Source organism: Acartia tonsa, chromosome 2 (assembly GCF_053477335.1).
Source record: "Acartia tonsa isolate MP-2025a chromosome 2, ASM5347733v1, whole genome shotgun sequence".
NCBI lineage: Eukaryota > Metazoa > Arthropoda > Copepoda > Calanoida > Acartiidae > Acartia > Acartia tonsa.
Genome location: NC_137261.1, coordinates 17,438,868 through 17,451,728, shown reverse-complemented (window position 1 = coordinate 17,451,728; position 12,861 = coordinate 17,438,868). Strand labels below are relative to the sequence as shown.

Below are 12,861 nucleotides of genomic sequence, written 5' to 3'. Positions count from 1 at the left end.
GATCTCTTGCTGACAATGAATTCTGGGATGGGGTCTACCTTGTACCTGACCTTACCCTCCAGCAAAGGAAAGAGGAGGACAACCTCATTCTTGAAATGCATAAGCGTAACTCTGAGCTAACTGAAGACCAGGCTTTAAACTCCGAATGGAAGGTGGTAGGACCCAAAGGCCAAAAAAGACTGATTTGGGCGAAAAAATCCACAGATCAAACAGAAAGGTGGGGAAGGAGAAACAGCGCAACATGGACCAGGAGGGGAGGAGGATCCAAGAGACAGAGGACTCCAGAAAGTATAACAACAGACAAATGAACACGACCATCAATGACAGAGGAGGAGGAGAACAGAGAATAAATAGTGATGGGGGTAGGCCACAAAAAGGGAAGTGAAACAAAGAGTCTGCCCCCTGTAAACTCAACATAATATACACCAATGCAAGGAGTATAATAAGTAAACTTTCTGCACTTGAGTTACTTACACATAAACAAAAACCTGATATTATACTTCTAACCGAAACCTGGTGCAATGAAAACATAGTGAATAGTGTATTAAATATCAAAAACTATGAAATAATACCAGAACTAAGAAAAGATCGTAGTGATACAAGAGAAGGAATTGGAGGTGGATTGTTAGTGTATATAAAAAAAGGACACACGGTTTTATCCCATGACTGCACAATTGACTTTAACCAATATCTACATCTTAGTGTGAAAACAAATAATGAAACCACCAACATTTTTCTTGTATATAAATCCCCAAACTGTAGTAACTATAATAATGATAAACTAACAGAATTAATCTCATCTATGCCAGATAATTCAATTGTTATTGGTGATTTCAACTACCCAAAAATCAACTGGAGTGAAAATATTGCTGCTGACACTGCAAGCCAGAAATTTCTGGACACTTGTAACGAGAACAATTTTAACCAATTTGTGACCTTCCCAACACATGTAAAAAACAATGTTCTTGACTTGGTTCTTTCTAATAATGATTCTATACTTGAAGTAAGTGATTTAGGTCCTCTTTGTAATAGTGATCATACCTGTATTAAAATTGTTACAGACCATTCTATCTTACCAGAAAACACTCAACAAGAAATCCTAGATTGGGGAAAAGCTGACTACCAAAAAATCAATGAAGATTTAGAGAAAATTGACTGGGACAGGATTGTATCTAATGATGTAGAAATGAGCTGGAGACAACTATCCAAGGTGATTGATGAATTAATTTGTAAATATGTCCCAAACAAAACCATTAAAACCAACAAACCACGATGGATGACCAAAGAAATTATAACACTTGGCAGAAAAAAAAATCGGGCATACAAGAAATGGAAAAGAACCAAAAATCCTAGTGACAAAGAACGCTTTACCAAACTTTCCAAAGAATGTAAAAAAAAGATTAAAAGTTCTAAAAAAAAACTTGAAGTAAAAATATCAAAAAGTAGTGGAAACAGTGGTCAAAGAAAATTCAATAGTTATGTGAAAAATAAAATGTCCTGTAAACCAAGTGTTGGCCCTCTTGTCCAAGATGATAAGATTATCACAGATAATGCTGAAATGGCCTAAACACTAAATGATCATTTTTGTAGTTCCTTTAATGATGACAATGACAATGGACCAAACATACCAAAACTAAACATGAATAGTGAATTATCTCATATAAATGTTAAAAAATTGATGAACTTAAAACTGGCAAAGCCCCAGGTCCTGACAAGATATCTGCAGAATTCTTAAAGAAAACTAAGAATCATATCGCCCAACCATTGCAAAAACTTTTTCAAGCTTCAATAAATACAGGCAAAGTTCCACAACAATGGAAAGATGCAAAAGTAGCTGCTGTATTTAAAAAAGGATCACGAGGGAAGCCAGGCAATTATAGACAGATATCTCTCACCAGCCAGGTATGCAAACTTAATGAATCTATTATTCGTGATCACATGATAGATCACCTAATAATTAACAACCTAATCAAACCCTCTCAACATGGATTTATGCCCAAGAGATCCTGTCAAACAAATCTATTGGAATTTTTAGACAAAATTTTTGAATTGATTGATGAAGGAAACTCTGTTGATATTGTTTATCTGGACTTTAGTCGCGCCTTTGACAAAGTTCCACACAACAAGCTAATACAGAAACTGGAAGCCCATGGAATAACTGGATCTGTACAAGAATGGATAAAATCTTGGCTTAAAGACAGAACTCAGTGGGTTGAAATACAAGGAGCGAAGTCAAGGCCAGGTAAGGTCAGGTCAGGTGTCCCACAAGGTAGTATACTTGGGCCAGTTCTCTTTGTAATATATATCAATGACCTTGACGATGATATCATAATTGACATTTTAAGAAAGTTTGCTGATGATACCAAGCAAGCAAACAAGATAAGAAACCAAGCAGATGCAGACTCGTTCCAAATTTCATTAAATAAGCTTCTTGATTGGAGCAAAACTTGGGGAATGTTATTTAATATTGACAAATGCAAAATTCTCCATTGTGGCAGGAATAACCCAAAAAATGAATATTACATGGATAATATTAAACTTGGAACAGTTGAGTCTGAACGAGATATTGGAACAAGAATAACTTCCAACCTTAAGCCATCAAGCCACTGTAATGAAATTGTCAACAAAGCTAAAGCTGTTTTAAATCAAATATCAAGGTCATTTCACTACAGAGATAAACATGTTTTTATAAGGCTGTACAAACAATATGTGAGACCACATCTGGAGTTTTCTTCATCTGTCTGGAACCCCTGGAACCTTACAGACATTAAAAACATCGAAGCTGTCCAAATCAAAGCAGTTAAAATGGTCTCTGGTCTGAAATCACAAGATTAACATGACACGGTTGTTTTTTTTATTAAATGAATAAGTTAGGGTACAATGTTTGGCACTTTCAATATAAGTAAATGATAATAACAAAGCCACAGAATACGATAATACCTTCAGAAAAATCGATGAAAATAGTTTTCATACTAAATTTTGTTTTTTTATATTTTTTCTAAAATGTCATGACAGAAGATGCAAAATGTCGTCTTAGTTTTTTGAAAGGATTAATCTTCTCTGAAATCTAAATTATCAAAATATTTTTTTGGGTAAATGATTATACGATATATGTCAAACATTTTATCAGAAAGAAATATTTAAAATTGTGAAGTAGAAACCTGAATAATTTTTCTTGTGGAAATAGTTTTCTGCAAATGTTGATAAACATATGTCTGCTAGCATTAAGATGTTTGTACTGCAAATACACGTTGGGTTTTATTTAAAGAATTTCTTTAAAATGTTTTTTTTTTACATTGTATACCAATAACGCAATATTTGCTATCAGAAAACCCCCGACTAAGACTCGCCTATGACCCGATCTTTTAGGATTGCTTTGTAATTTACATTTTTGAAAGTCTTTTAACAGTATACACAACAAATTCTCTCTTTTTTAACTAACTTTCCGAATAATATACCTAAAGCATTTGAATTGACAAAGGCTATGCTAATATTTTTACCATTCAAGTTTATTTAATATTCTAATAAATAGCGCAACCCTCCAAGTTTATGACTACTTTTCATGAACATATGATCTAAAGAATAAGCTCTGACGCAATGTCATATAAGGATATTATAATATTCATTAAAAAAATTGTTATTTTTGCATATATGTTACATTTTACAGTGTTTTGTGGCTCAAAAGAAAGACAATTAAAAATTATTTCATATTATATAGTTTAAAGTACATAAGATAACCTAGAAATAGTAAAAAAATCCCTTTCTTTTTTTGTCGCAAAAGAGAATTCAACAAAGATTTTCATTAAAAAACACCTTAGTGTAAAAATTAAAAAGTTTAGACATGGTCACAAAAAGATTCAATTAGTTTATTAAATGTTTCATTTTCAGCAAATGACGATTAATCTCTATTACAAAGAATAAAGTGTAAAAAGATATTCTCGTTTTAATTTTAAGCAACTTAAAATGCATTTTAATACCTTTTAATGATTTATTTTTTAAAACATCATTTTATAAAATGTTATTGATTTTTAAAGTTATATATTAGAATGTTTTTAAATTTTGTTAACATTTTGTTTTAAATGTAGAAAATTGGTAATTCTAAACATTCAAAAAATGATTTTATTAAATTTTCATCACTTAAATTGCATGTTTGATGAAATTTTCAACTGATAATTCAAGAAAAATCGTTTAAGTTTTATTATATTTTACTTTGAAATGTTAAAAAAATATATTATTGTCAAAAATGTGGAAGTTATACTTTCCTCAAAAAAAGACCTAAAACATGCAAATTAACACGTGTAATGAGATTTTTTTCTTTCAGGTTTAATTTTAAGTAATTATTGATATTTTTTGTAAAAAGGATTTTATATAAAAAGTTTTAAAACTCGAGTTATGTAGTGGTTCTAAAATAGGTTGCGAATTTATGCAATTTTCTTGCAAAAAAAATTTTCTAGGATTTTAAAAATAGCAAAGGGTGTTATTAGACGTACTTACAGATACAATTGCTAAGTCATTTTGGCCAAACACTAAAATAAAGTTTTGACATCTGAGGGTCCATCCGTGATGAACGTTTAAAAGAGCTTGATTTATGGACTCTTGAAAAAAGGAGAAAATTTGCTGATCTTGTCCAGTGCTACAAAATTCTTCATAACATTGGAAACGTTAAATGTGGACTTGAAACTGTAAATGTTGCTCAAAACAGAGTCACAACAAGACAAACCTCTGATATTCTCAACCTAAACTAAAACCACCAAGCTAATATTGCTTGATTCACTTCTACAAGAGAGAGAGAGAGAGGTGGATCAAGCCTCTCATGTTTCAGAAGCCGAAAGCCTTGTTCCAGAGAATAGTTATCTTTTAAATTGTGAATAAAATGTATTGGCTAGGCAAAAAAAATGACACAGCAGATGAAACCTGAGTGATACACAAAATTGATTGCTACAATTTTGTGATGCGTTCCAGGAGGCTACACAGCCTGGATAAAGACTTTAAAAAATTTTATTTGTGATTCAAGTGAAGCGTCTGGGAAGCTAATATCCCGGGAGCGTTTTGGGAAGCTCTGATATCCCCCTTTTTTTTTGAATCACCTAATAATCGGTCCCTTGGGAACCTATCCCATGATAACCAAATTTTATTGATAATTTTAACTATTGTAAACTATTGGTATGCTATTATTGGTACAAACAAAGAAAAATAATTGAAAAAAAGATAAAACAAAAAAGATAAAACAAAAACAAAAAAAAGAACAAAAAAAAAGATAAAAAAAAGAACCAAAAAAAAAAAAGAAAAAAAAGAACAAAAAAAAGATAAAAAAAAGATAAAAAAAAGAACAAAAAAACAAAATTAAAAAAAGTTGTACCTAAGTAAAGTAAAGTAAAATAGCATTCCATTAGTATTAATAAATTGTTCTCCCTCACGGTTTTCTGGATGAGCCTCTCCTATAAGACTTTTAAAGTCTTCGTCTTGGAGGAGGGTAGAGCAAATATTGTAGCATAACTTAAACATTGTTCAAGGTCAAAGGGATAGTTCTACGAAGTGTATTTAAAGAGTTAAGGTACTTAGAGTAGTGAACTTTTATATGTCTTAGTAGTATATATTAGGCATTGGATAGATATGATTATATGTTAAAGAATTTTTAACATTGACCAGACCAAACTTTTTTTATTTGACAATATCGAAAAAAGTTAAAGTGATTTGCCACATAAATTACATGAGAATGGTCTATTTTTTTCCAAATATGTATAGCCAAAGCACCAATATTAGAGAATCTTTTTTCACATATTTCACAAGAGTTATAAAAAAATTGAACAGGGGTTCCCCTTGGGACAAGTTACTTAAAAACATAAAAAATAACGTCCGGTTCATTATAGGACAGGTTTTCTATAGATTCTTTTTAAAAAAAATAAAGAAAACCGTCTGGTTTACTTACAATATACACATTATCTCACGCGGAAATACCAACTAACCATACAACATATATATATATATAAAGACCATTCTCATGTAATTTATGTTGCAAATCAATAACTTTTTTAGATATTGTCAAATAAAAAAAGTTCGGTCAGGTCAATGTTAAAATTCTTTATCACAATCATATCTATCCAATGCCTAATATATTTTACTAAGACATATAAAAAGATCACTACTCTAAGTACTATACTAAATATTTTATTTGTCATTCTTTGTTGTTATGTGTATTTTGTTGTATAAAAAGTTTGAAGTTCTATTAACTAGTAAATGCTATCTAAAGTTGTATTTATGACAATAAAGTTTTTGCCAAATATAACATGCAACGAAGTTGAAAATAAAAATGAAAAACTCATTTTTTAAGGAAAATCCATGGTCAAATCTTTTAATTTTAATCAATAACTTTTTATTATGCACTACTACGTTATTTAAAATAGAAAAAACTTACAGTTCACTATTTTTTTTATAAATGCACTTCGTGAAACTATCCCTTTAAAATGGCACCCCCTGCTTATCCATGCATGCTTTGTAGAAAGTCAACAAATAACTCGCATGCTCTGCAGTGCATTCTTTGCGAACTATGGGCACACAAAGGTTGTGGAATAACTGAAGAAATATTCAAGTTCTGTGAGTTACAGAAAAAGGAAATGCAATCAGCGTTTTGGGTGTGTGAACCATGTCGCGCATTTTCTGTGAAGATGAGCAAAAATATGAAAATAATGGATAACAAAATTGATGGCCTTGAAAAGAAACTGAAGAAGAAAGACGAGGAGATTTTGAAACTTCAAAAGGATGTGTCTGATCTCCAAACTCAGTTTGAATCCTTCAAAAATAATGTGAAAGATCCTGTAGCTGTAACTGATGATTCAGAATCTTCAAATGTTCAAAACATGATGAAAGAGTTGAGTGATCAAGAAGCTAGACGTTGCAATGTTATCTGTCACAATATTCCTGAGTCCTGTAATTTGAATGCTGAAAACAGAAAAAAGGATGATCTTGACATATCTATCAAACTATTTAACACAATTGGTGTTAAAGTTGGAGAGGAAAGTTTTGCAGCTATTAAAAGATTGGGCAGAAAAGATAAAACCAGACCATTATTAGTTGTTTTTAAAAACCCCAACCTTCGAGATAGAGTTCTTGCAAACAGCAAACAGTTGGCTGATAGATTGGACTATTGGCAGGAAGTTAAAATCTCACCTGATTTAACAGCTAATCAGAGGAAACATGATCAGAATATACATGAAGAAGTGGAGAAACTGAATGGTGAAAGAACTGCTGAGGAATCTTTAAACTTTATATTTCGAGCTGTTGGCAGGAAGGGAAGCAAAAAAATAATAAAATGTCAGGAAACAGCTTCTACCCCAAGTCCTCCAAATTTGAATCAGTGGGTTCGAGCGGCCAAAACATTCAAGCCAAGAAAGCAGGCCCAAAACTCAGCGCTGATAAACAACAGAAAAGGACAATGGGGAGGCTTCAGATTTTCTACAGTAATGTTAGAGGATTATTAAGCAAGTTAAATGATATAAGAGTTATTGCTTCATGTGACAAACCAGATTTTATTATGATAACTGAAACTTGGATAAATGACGCCATTTCAAACAATTAAATTGTTATTGACAACTACCAAATTTTATCAAGATATGACAGAGCTGACACCAGTGCTGGAATTGGTGGAGGACTACTTGTATATGCTAAAACTAGTCTTACAGTATGTGAAGTTCAAAACTCTTGCAATTTCAATCAGTACATTCATGTAAAAGTGAAAAATGAAAAAAATGTTTGTGATACTAATTTATACCTAGTTTACAGACCACATAAACTCTATAACTGTGATAATGTAAAGTTAAATAATGATAGTTTGATTAATCTATTAAGCTCAGCAAATGGTCACTCAATTTTTATTGGTGATTTCAATTACAGAGATATTGACTGGAAGAATTTATCAGCCAAAGGGGATCAAGCAAAATTATTCCTAGATGCTGCAAATGATAATTTTTTTACTCAAATGGTCAATTTTCCGACACATTCATCTGGCTCTACTCTGGATTTAGTTTTAACATCCAATGCCAACCTTATAGCTGATATTGAAGACTGCGGATTTATTGGAAAAAGTGACCACAAAGCCATTAAAGTTGAAGTTATGACAGGTGTTAAACAAAAAGATAAACCAAGATATGTGGATGACTGGAGTAAAGCTGATCTTATAACAATGAAGACTGAGCTTAGAAATTATGATTGGAACGAGAATTTTAGTCAAGTTTCTACTGAAGAAGCCTGGAATAAATTTAAAAATGTGTTATCAAACCTAAAAGAAAAGTATGTTCCTACAAAACAGCTTAAAAATACGAGAAACCCTCAATGGTTTGACAAAGAAACTGCTGCTTTTTATAAAAGGAAACAGCGGCTATGGAAAAAATACAAAGCTTCTAAGAACTTGAATGACTATGCCAGATATGAAGAAGCAGAAAAGAAACTGAAAAATAAAATTAGGAATTCAAAAAAAAACTTTGAAAGAAGACTGGCTGGAGAATCCACCAAAAATCCTAAGAAGTTTTATTCCTACATGAAAACTAAAACTTCGAACAAAGAAACTGTTGGCCCACTTAAGGATGATTCTGGAAAGGAAATTACTGAAGATATTGACATGGCTAAAACATTAAACAGTTTCTTTGGGTCTGTTTTCACCGAAGAAAATTCTGAAAATATACCGAACCCAGAACCTGTTCAAGTTGGAGTTCAAATGGCAGATGTTACTTTTACACCAGAAAAGGTCAAAGTGAAAATAAAAAATTTAAAACCCTTTTCTGCTCCTGGACCGGATGGCATAACTGCAAAAACATTAATTACATTTGTTGATGAACTTTCACTTCCACTTAGCTTGCTATTTCAAAAATCTTACAACACTGGAGAAACCCCCTCTGATTGGAAGAATGCCAATGTTACTCCTATTTTTAAAAAAGGGAAAAAATGCAAAGCATCTAATTATCGTCCAGTTTCCCTAACTTCTATTGTATGCAAGCTGATGGAATCAATTATTAAGGATGACATGACAGAATATTTGGAAAGCAACAAAATAATAAAAAATTCTCAACATGGCTTCAGGAAGAAAAGATCCTGCTTGACAAATCTACTTGAATATCTCGAGAATCTAACAAAAGCTGTTGACTCTGGGCAAAATATAGATATGGTGTACCTTGACTTTTCTAAAGCGTTTGATAAGGTACCAATAAAACGACTTTGGTTGAAGATTAAAGCTGCAGGAATAAATGAAAAAACTGTTAACTGGATAAAAAATTGGCTGGATAAACGTATGCAAAGAGTTGTACTAAATGGTGAAATGTCAGAATGGATCCTGATGATCTCTGGAGTTCCACAGGGCTCGGTACTTGGCCCTCTCCTATTCATTATTTTTATTAATGATCTTGATCAGTCATTAGATGAAACCAATTCCATTTTGTACAAGTTTGCAGATGATACAAAGTGTGGAAAAAAAATTGTGAATGAAGAATCAACTGCTCAACTTCAAAATGATCTAAACAATTTACTAATTTGGGCTGATACATGGCAAATGCAGTTTAATCCTGACAAGTGTAAAGTTCTTCATTTTGGTAGAAGTAACAATAAAACACATTATACCATGAATGGCTATGCACCCTCTGGTACTGTCCTTGAAAATGTCAACGAAGAAAAAGATGTTGGTGTTTGGATATCAAACTCTCTGAAACCATCAGTTCAGTGTCAAAAAGCTGCCAACAAAGCCAGTTCAGTTTTAGGACAGATGTCTAGAGCAGTTTCATATAGAGACAGAGTTACCTGGATAAAGCTTTACAAGCAATATGTGCGTCTTCACCTTGAATACTGTGTTCAAGCATGGTCACCCTGGCTTGAACAAGACAAAAAAATATTAGAAAAAGTACAAGAAAAAGCCGTTAAAATGGTCTCTGGACTTCAAGGTAACTCTTATGAAGCTAGGCTTAAAGAACTAAAGTTACAGTCACTAGAAGACAGACGTGAGCGTGGAGACATGATCCAAGTGTGGAAAATATTATCAAACTATGACAATGTCAATGCAGAAATGTTTTTCCACAAGTTTCAACAACCTGCCCACCAAACAAGACTTGGAGCTGACAATTTGAATCTGAAGAAGCCCAGATTTAATTCAGATTTTCGCAAAAACTTTTTTTCAATTAGAGTTATTGATAAATGGAACTCTCTTCCCCACAATATAAAGTCTGCTAGTAACCTGAACCTGTTTAAAAATCTGTATGACCGTTGGATATGGCGAGAAATACAACCCGAACCAGAAAGAAGATGAAAATGCTGACATGTTCAAAATTCTACCACAGTGGAGCTGAACATTATCCTGATTAAATTAAATTAAAAAGAAAGGAAGGGCTAATTCTGACATCAGACTAAACTTCTATTCCTTCAGAATTGTTGACCCATGGAATAGTTTACCAAGTGATATCAAACATGCCACATCAGTGGCTAGCTTTAGATCAAAACTGAAAAAATATATGAACTAGCAAAAGATAACAAAATTATCAGTACCAACATCTTCAACTCGCTACACCAGTAGAAAATGAAGATTAACAAGCCAAGTATCAAGTAAGTAAAACCCTGATATTTTGAGATTATTAGTAGAGAATATTCTTTAAGTTTCTTATTTTTTACCTGGATATGATTTGTTCAGAAGAATTGCCGGAACTGCCTAGTGTCCCCTTTATCCTGCCACCAGATAATAAGAGCTCAGCCATCACTCAGTTTAACAAACTTGATTCCGCTGTTAATAAGGTAATCGTTGTTTTTTTTGCAATGTCTTAAATAACCGGTTCTAATCCAGCGGAAATCTATTGTATTGAAAAAAATAAAAGTTAAGCTATCACTCTGTTTAATAAACTTGATTCTGATGTAAATAAGGCAATAGTCAAGTTTCAAAATGGCTCAGAACCGGTTCTAATCAAGCGCAAATCGATTGTATTCGAAGAATTAATATATCATTACTTGGATGTTGCACCAGATTTTCATGCACTATATACTATGCAGCTGGTTAAAATAACGATACCCCCCCCCCCCCCCAATAACCCCCTTTACCTATTTCCTTACCTTCCTACTGGATGAACGAACTTACCAATAAATAGTGTCCATATTAGCCAATTGAAATTAACAACTAATTTTTTCCTGTCAATATATCCACGTAATCTATATCCATTAATCAAAGCCATACTGGAATATACAAAATACATTCATGTTTTTAAAAAAAATCATATTTTTAAAATATGTTAATGTCGTTAAAGTACCTATACATTTTATTAAATTTTGATTTTTAATTTAGATCTTTAGTGGAATGAATATTGACATAACAAATCAAACTCGCGCCAAATTAAATCTAGAACTATGTCTAATCAATGATGAACCTTTACCTTCTGCTTCCAGGTACGAGTTGAAAAAGCAAAGTTTTTCTATAGTTAGGGTAGGTCCGTCTGTCCGTAACGGATAGCTATTTTATTCATTTAGACATGTTAGATTTGGCCTATCAATTTCAAACCTTGCATGATGATTCCTATTAGGAAACGTAGCAACTTTATATTCGTTACCAGAAAGTTATACTTTTGGCTACAACGTTTTGTATGCTATAATTAGCCCATTCTTCTCAATTTTGGAATAATGATTCCTAGGACAACAATGTAACATGCAGTAATAATAAATCCAATTGTTTAGTTCATCAGATAATGAAGAACAAAACAATGATGCCATTGGTTTACTATCTGCTCAGCTAGTTGATGATCAACCTACCAATATTAATAACATGTATGTTTAGTTCAGCAGACAATGAGGAACAAAACAATGATGATATTGGTTTACTATCTGCTCAGCTAGTTGATGATCAACCTACCAATATTAATAACATGTATGTTTAGTTCAGCAGAGAATGAGGAACAAAACAATGATGACATTGGGTTACTATCTGCTCAGCTAGTTGATGACCAACCTACTAATAATAACAACATGTATGGAGAGCGCAATTTAAATAAATCTTTAGAAAGGTACAACATATTAATTTTCAAACTTTGCATGATGATCTTCAAAATGAAAGTATGTTTTTTTACTCTATCCTGTAGTAAAGCAAATTTGTACTGATACTTTCCAAGATTTATTGTTCGTTTGTCCTTCGCTCTTATGGATGTTTTTGTTTAGGTGTTGTCAAGGTGGAGCAAGTTGGGATAGAAAAAGAATATTATACTGGGAACTGGGGGAGGAGGACAAATTTGTTGCTACCTGGCTGGAACCTGGAACACATAATACCTCCATTGTAGATTTCAATTTTTATACCAAGGTAAGTTTGTAGCTACCTGGCTGGAACCTGGAGCCCATAATACCTCTATTGTAGATTTAAATTTTTATACTAAAGTAAGTTTGTAGCTACCTGGCTGGAACCTGGAGCCCATAATACCTCTATTGTAGATTTAAATTTTTATACTAAAGTAAGTTTGTAGCTACCTGGCTGGAACCTGGAGCCCATAATACCTCTATTGTAGATTTAAATTTTTATACTAAAGTAAGTTTGTAGCTACCTGGCTGGAACCTGGAGCCCATAATACCTCTATTGAAGATTTAAATTTTTATACTAAAGTAAGTTTGTAGCTACCTGGCTGGAACCTGGAGCCCATAATACCTCTATTGTAGATTTAAATTTTTATACTAAAGTAAATTAGTAAGTTTTTAGCTACCTGGCTGGAACCTGGAGCCCATAATACCTCTATTGTAGATTTAAATTTTTATACTAAAGTAAGTTTGTAGCTACCTGGCTGGAACCTGGAGCTCATAATACCTCCATTGCAGATTTAAATTTTTATACTAAAGTAAGTTTGTAGCTACCTGGCTGGAACC

General features: G+C 32.5%; 4 protein-coding genes across 11 annotated transcripts in view; all 4 read left to right on the top strand.

Moving 5' to 3' along the window:
• The window catches only part of mRpS9 (mitochondrial ribosomal protein S9), a 27,843-nt gene that overhangs the window by 1,158 nt on the left and 13,824 nt on the right, over nt 1-12,861 (top strand). The window lies entirely within an intron of this gene.
• APC4 (anaphase-promoting complex subunit 4) overlaps nt 1-12,861 on the top strand; it is a 22,944-nt gene that overhangs the window by 7,803 nt on the left and 2,280 nt on the right. The window contains exons 14-17 of the mRNA XM_080147699.1: nt 10,664-10,764; nt 11,306-11,406; nt 11,892-12,017; nt 12,169-12,307. Coding sequence (XP_080003825.1) covers nt 10,664-10,764; nt 11,306-11,406; nt 11,892-12,017; nt 12,169-12,307 — 467 coding nt within the window. The remainder of the gene's footprint in view (nt 1-10,663; nt 10,765-11,305; nt 11,407-11,891; nt 12,018-12,168; nt 12,308-12,861) is intronic.
• Sac1 (phosphatidylinositol-3-phosphatase SAC1) overlaps nt 4,742-12,861 on the top strand; it is a 45,697-nt gene continuing 37,577 nt past the window's right edge. For all 8 annotated transcript variants that reach the window (XR_013874763.1, XR_013874762.1, XM_080147744.1 and 5 more), the window contains exon 1: nt 4,742-4,788. The gene's annotated coding sequence lies outside the window, so the exon portion shown is untranslated. The remainder of the gene's footprint in view (nt 4,789-12,861) is intronic.
• LOC145305909 (uncharacterized) overlaps nt 4,756-12,861 on the top strand; it is a 64,791-nt gene continuing 56,685 nt past the window's right edge. Inside the window, exon 1 of the mRNA XM_080147781.1 lies at nt 4,756-4,786. The gene's annotated coding sequence lies outside the window, so the exon portion shown is untranslated. The remainder of the gene's footprint in view (nt 4,787-12,861) is intronic.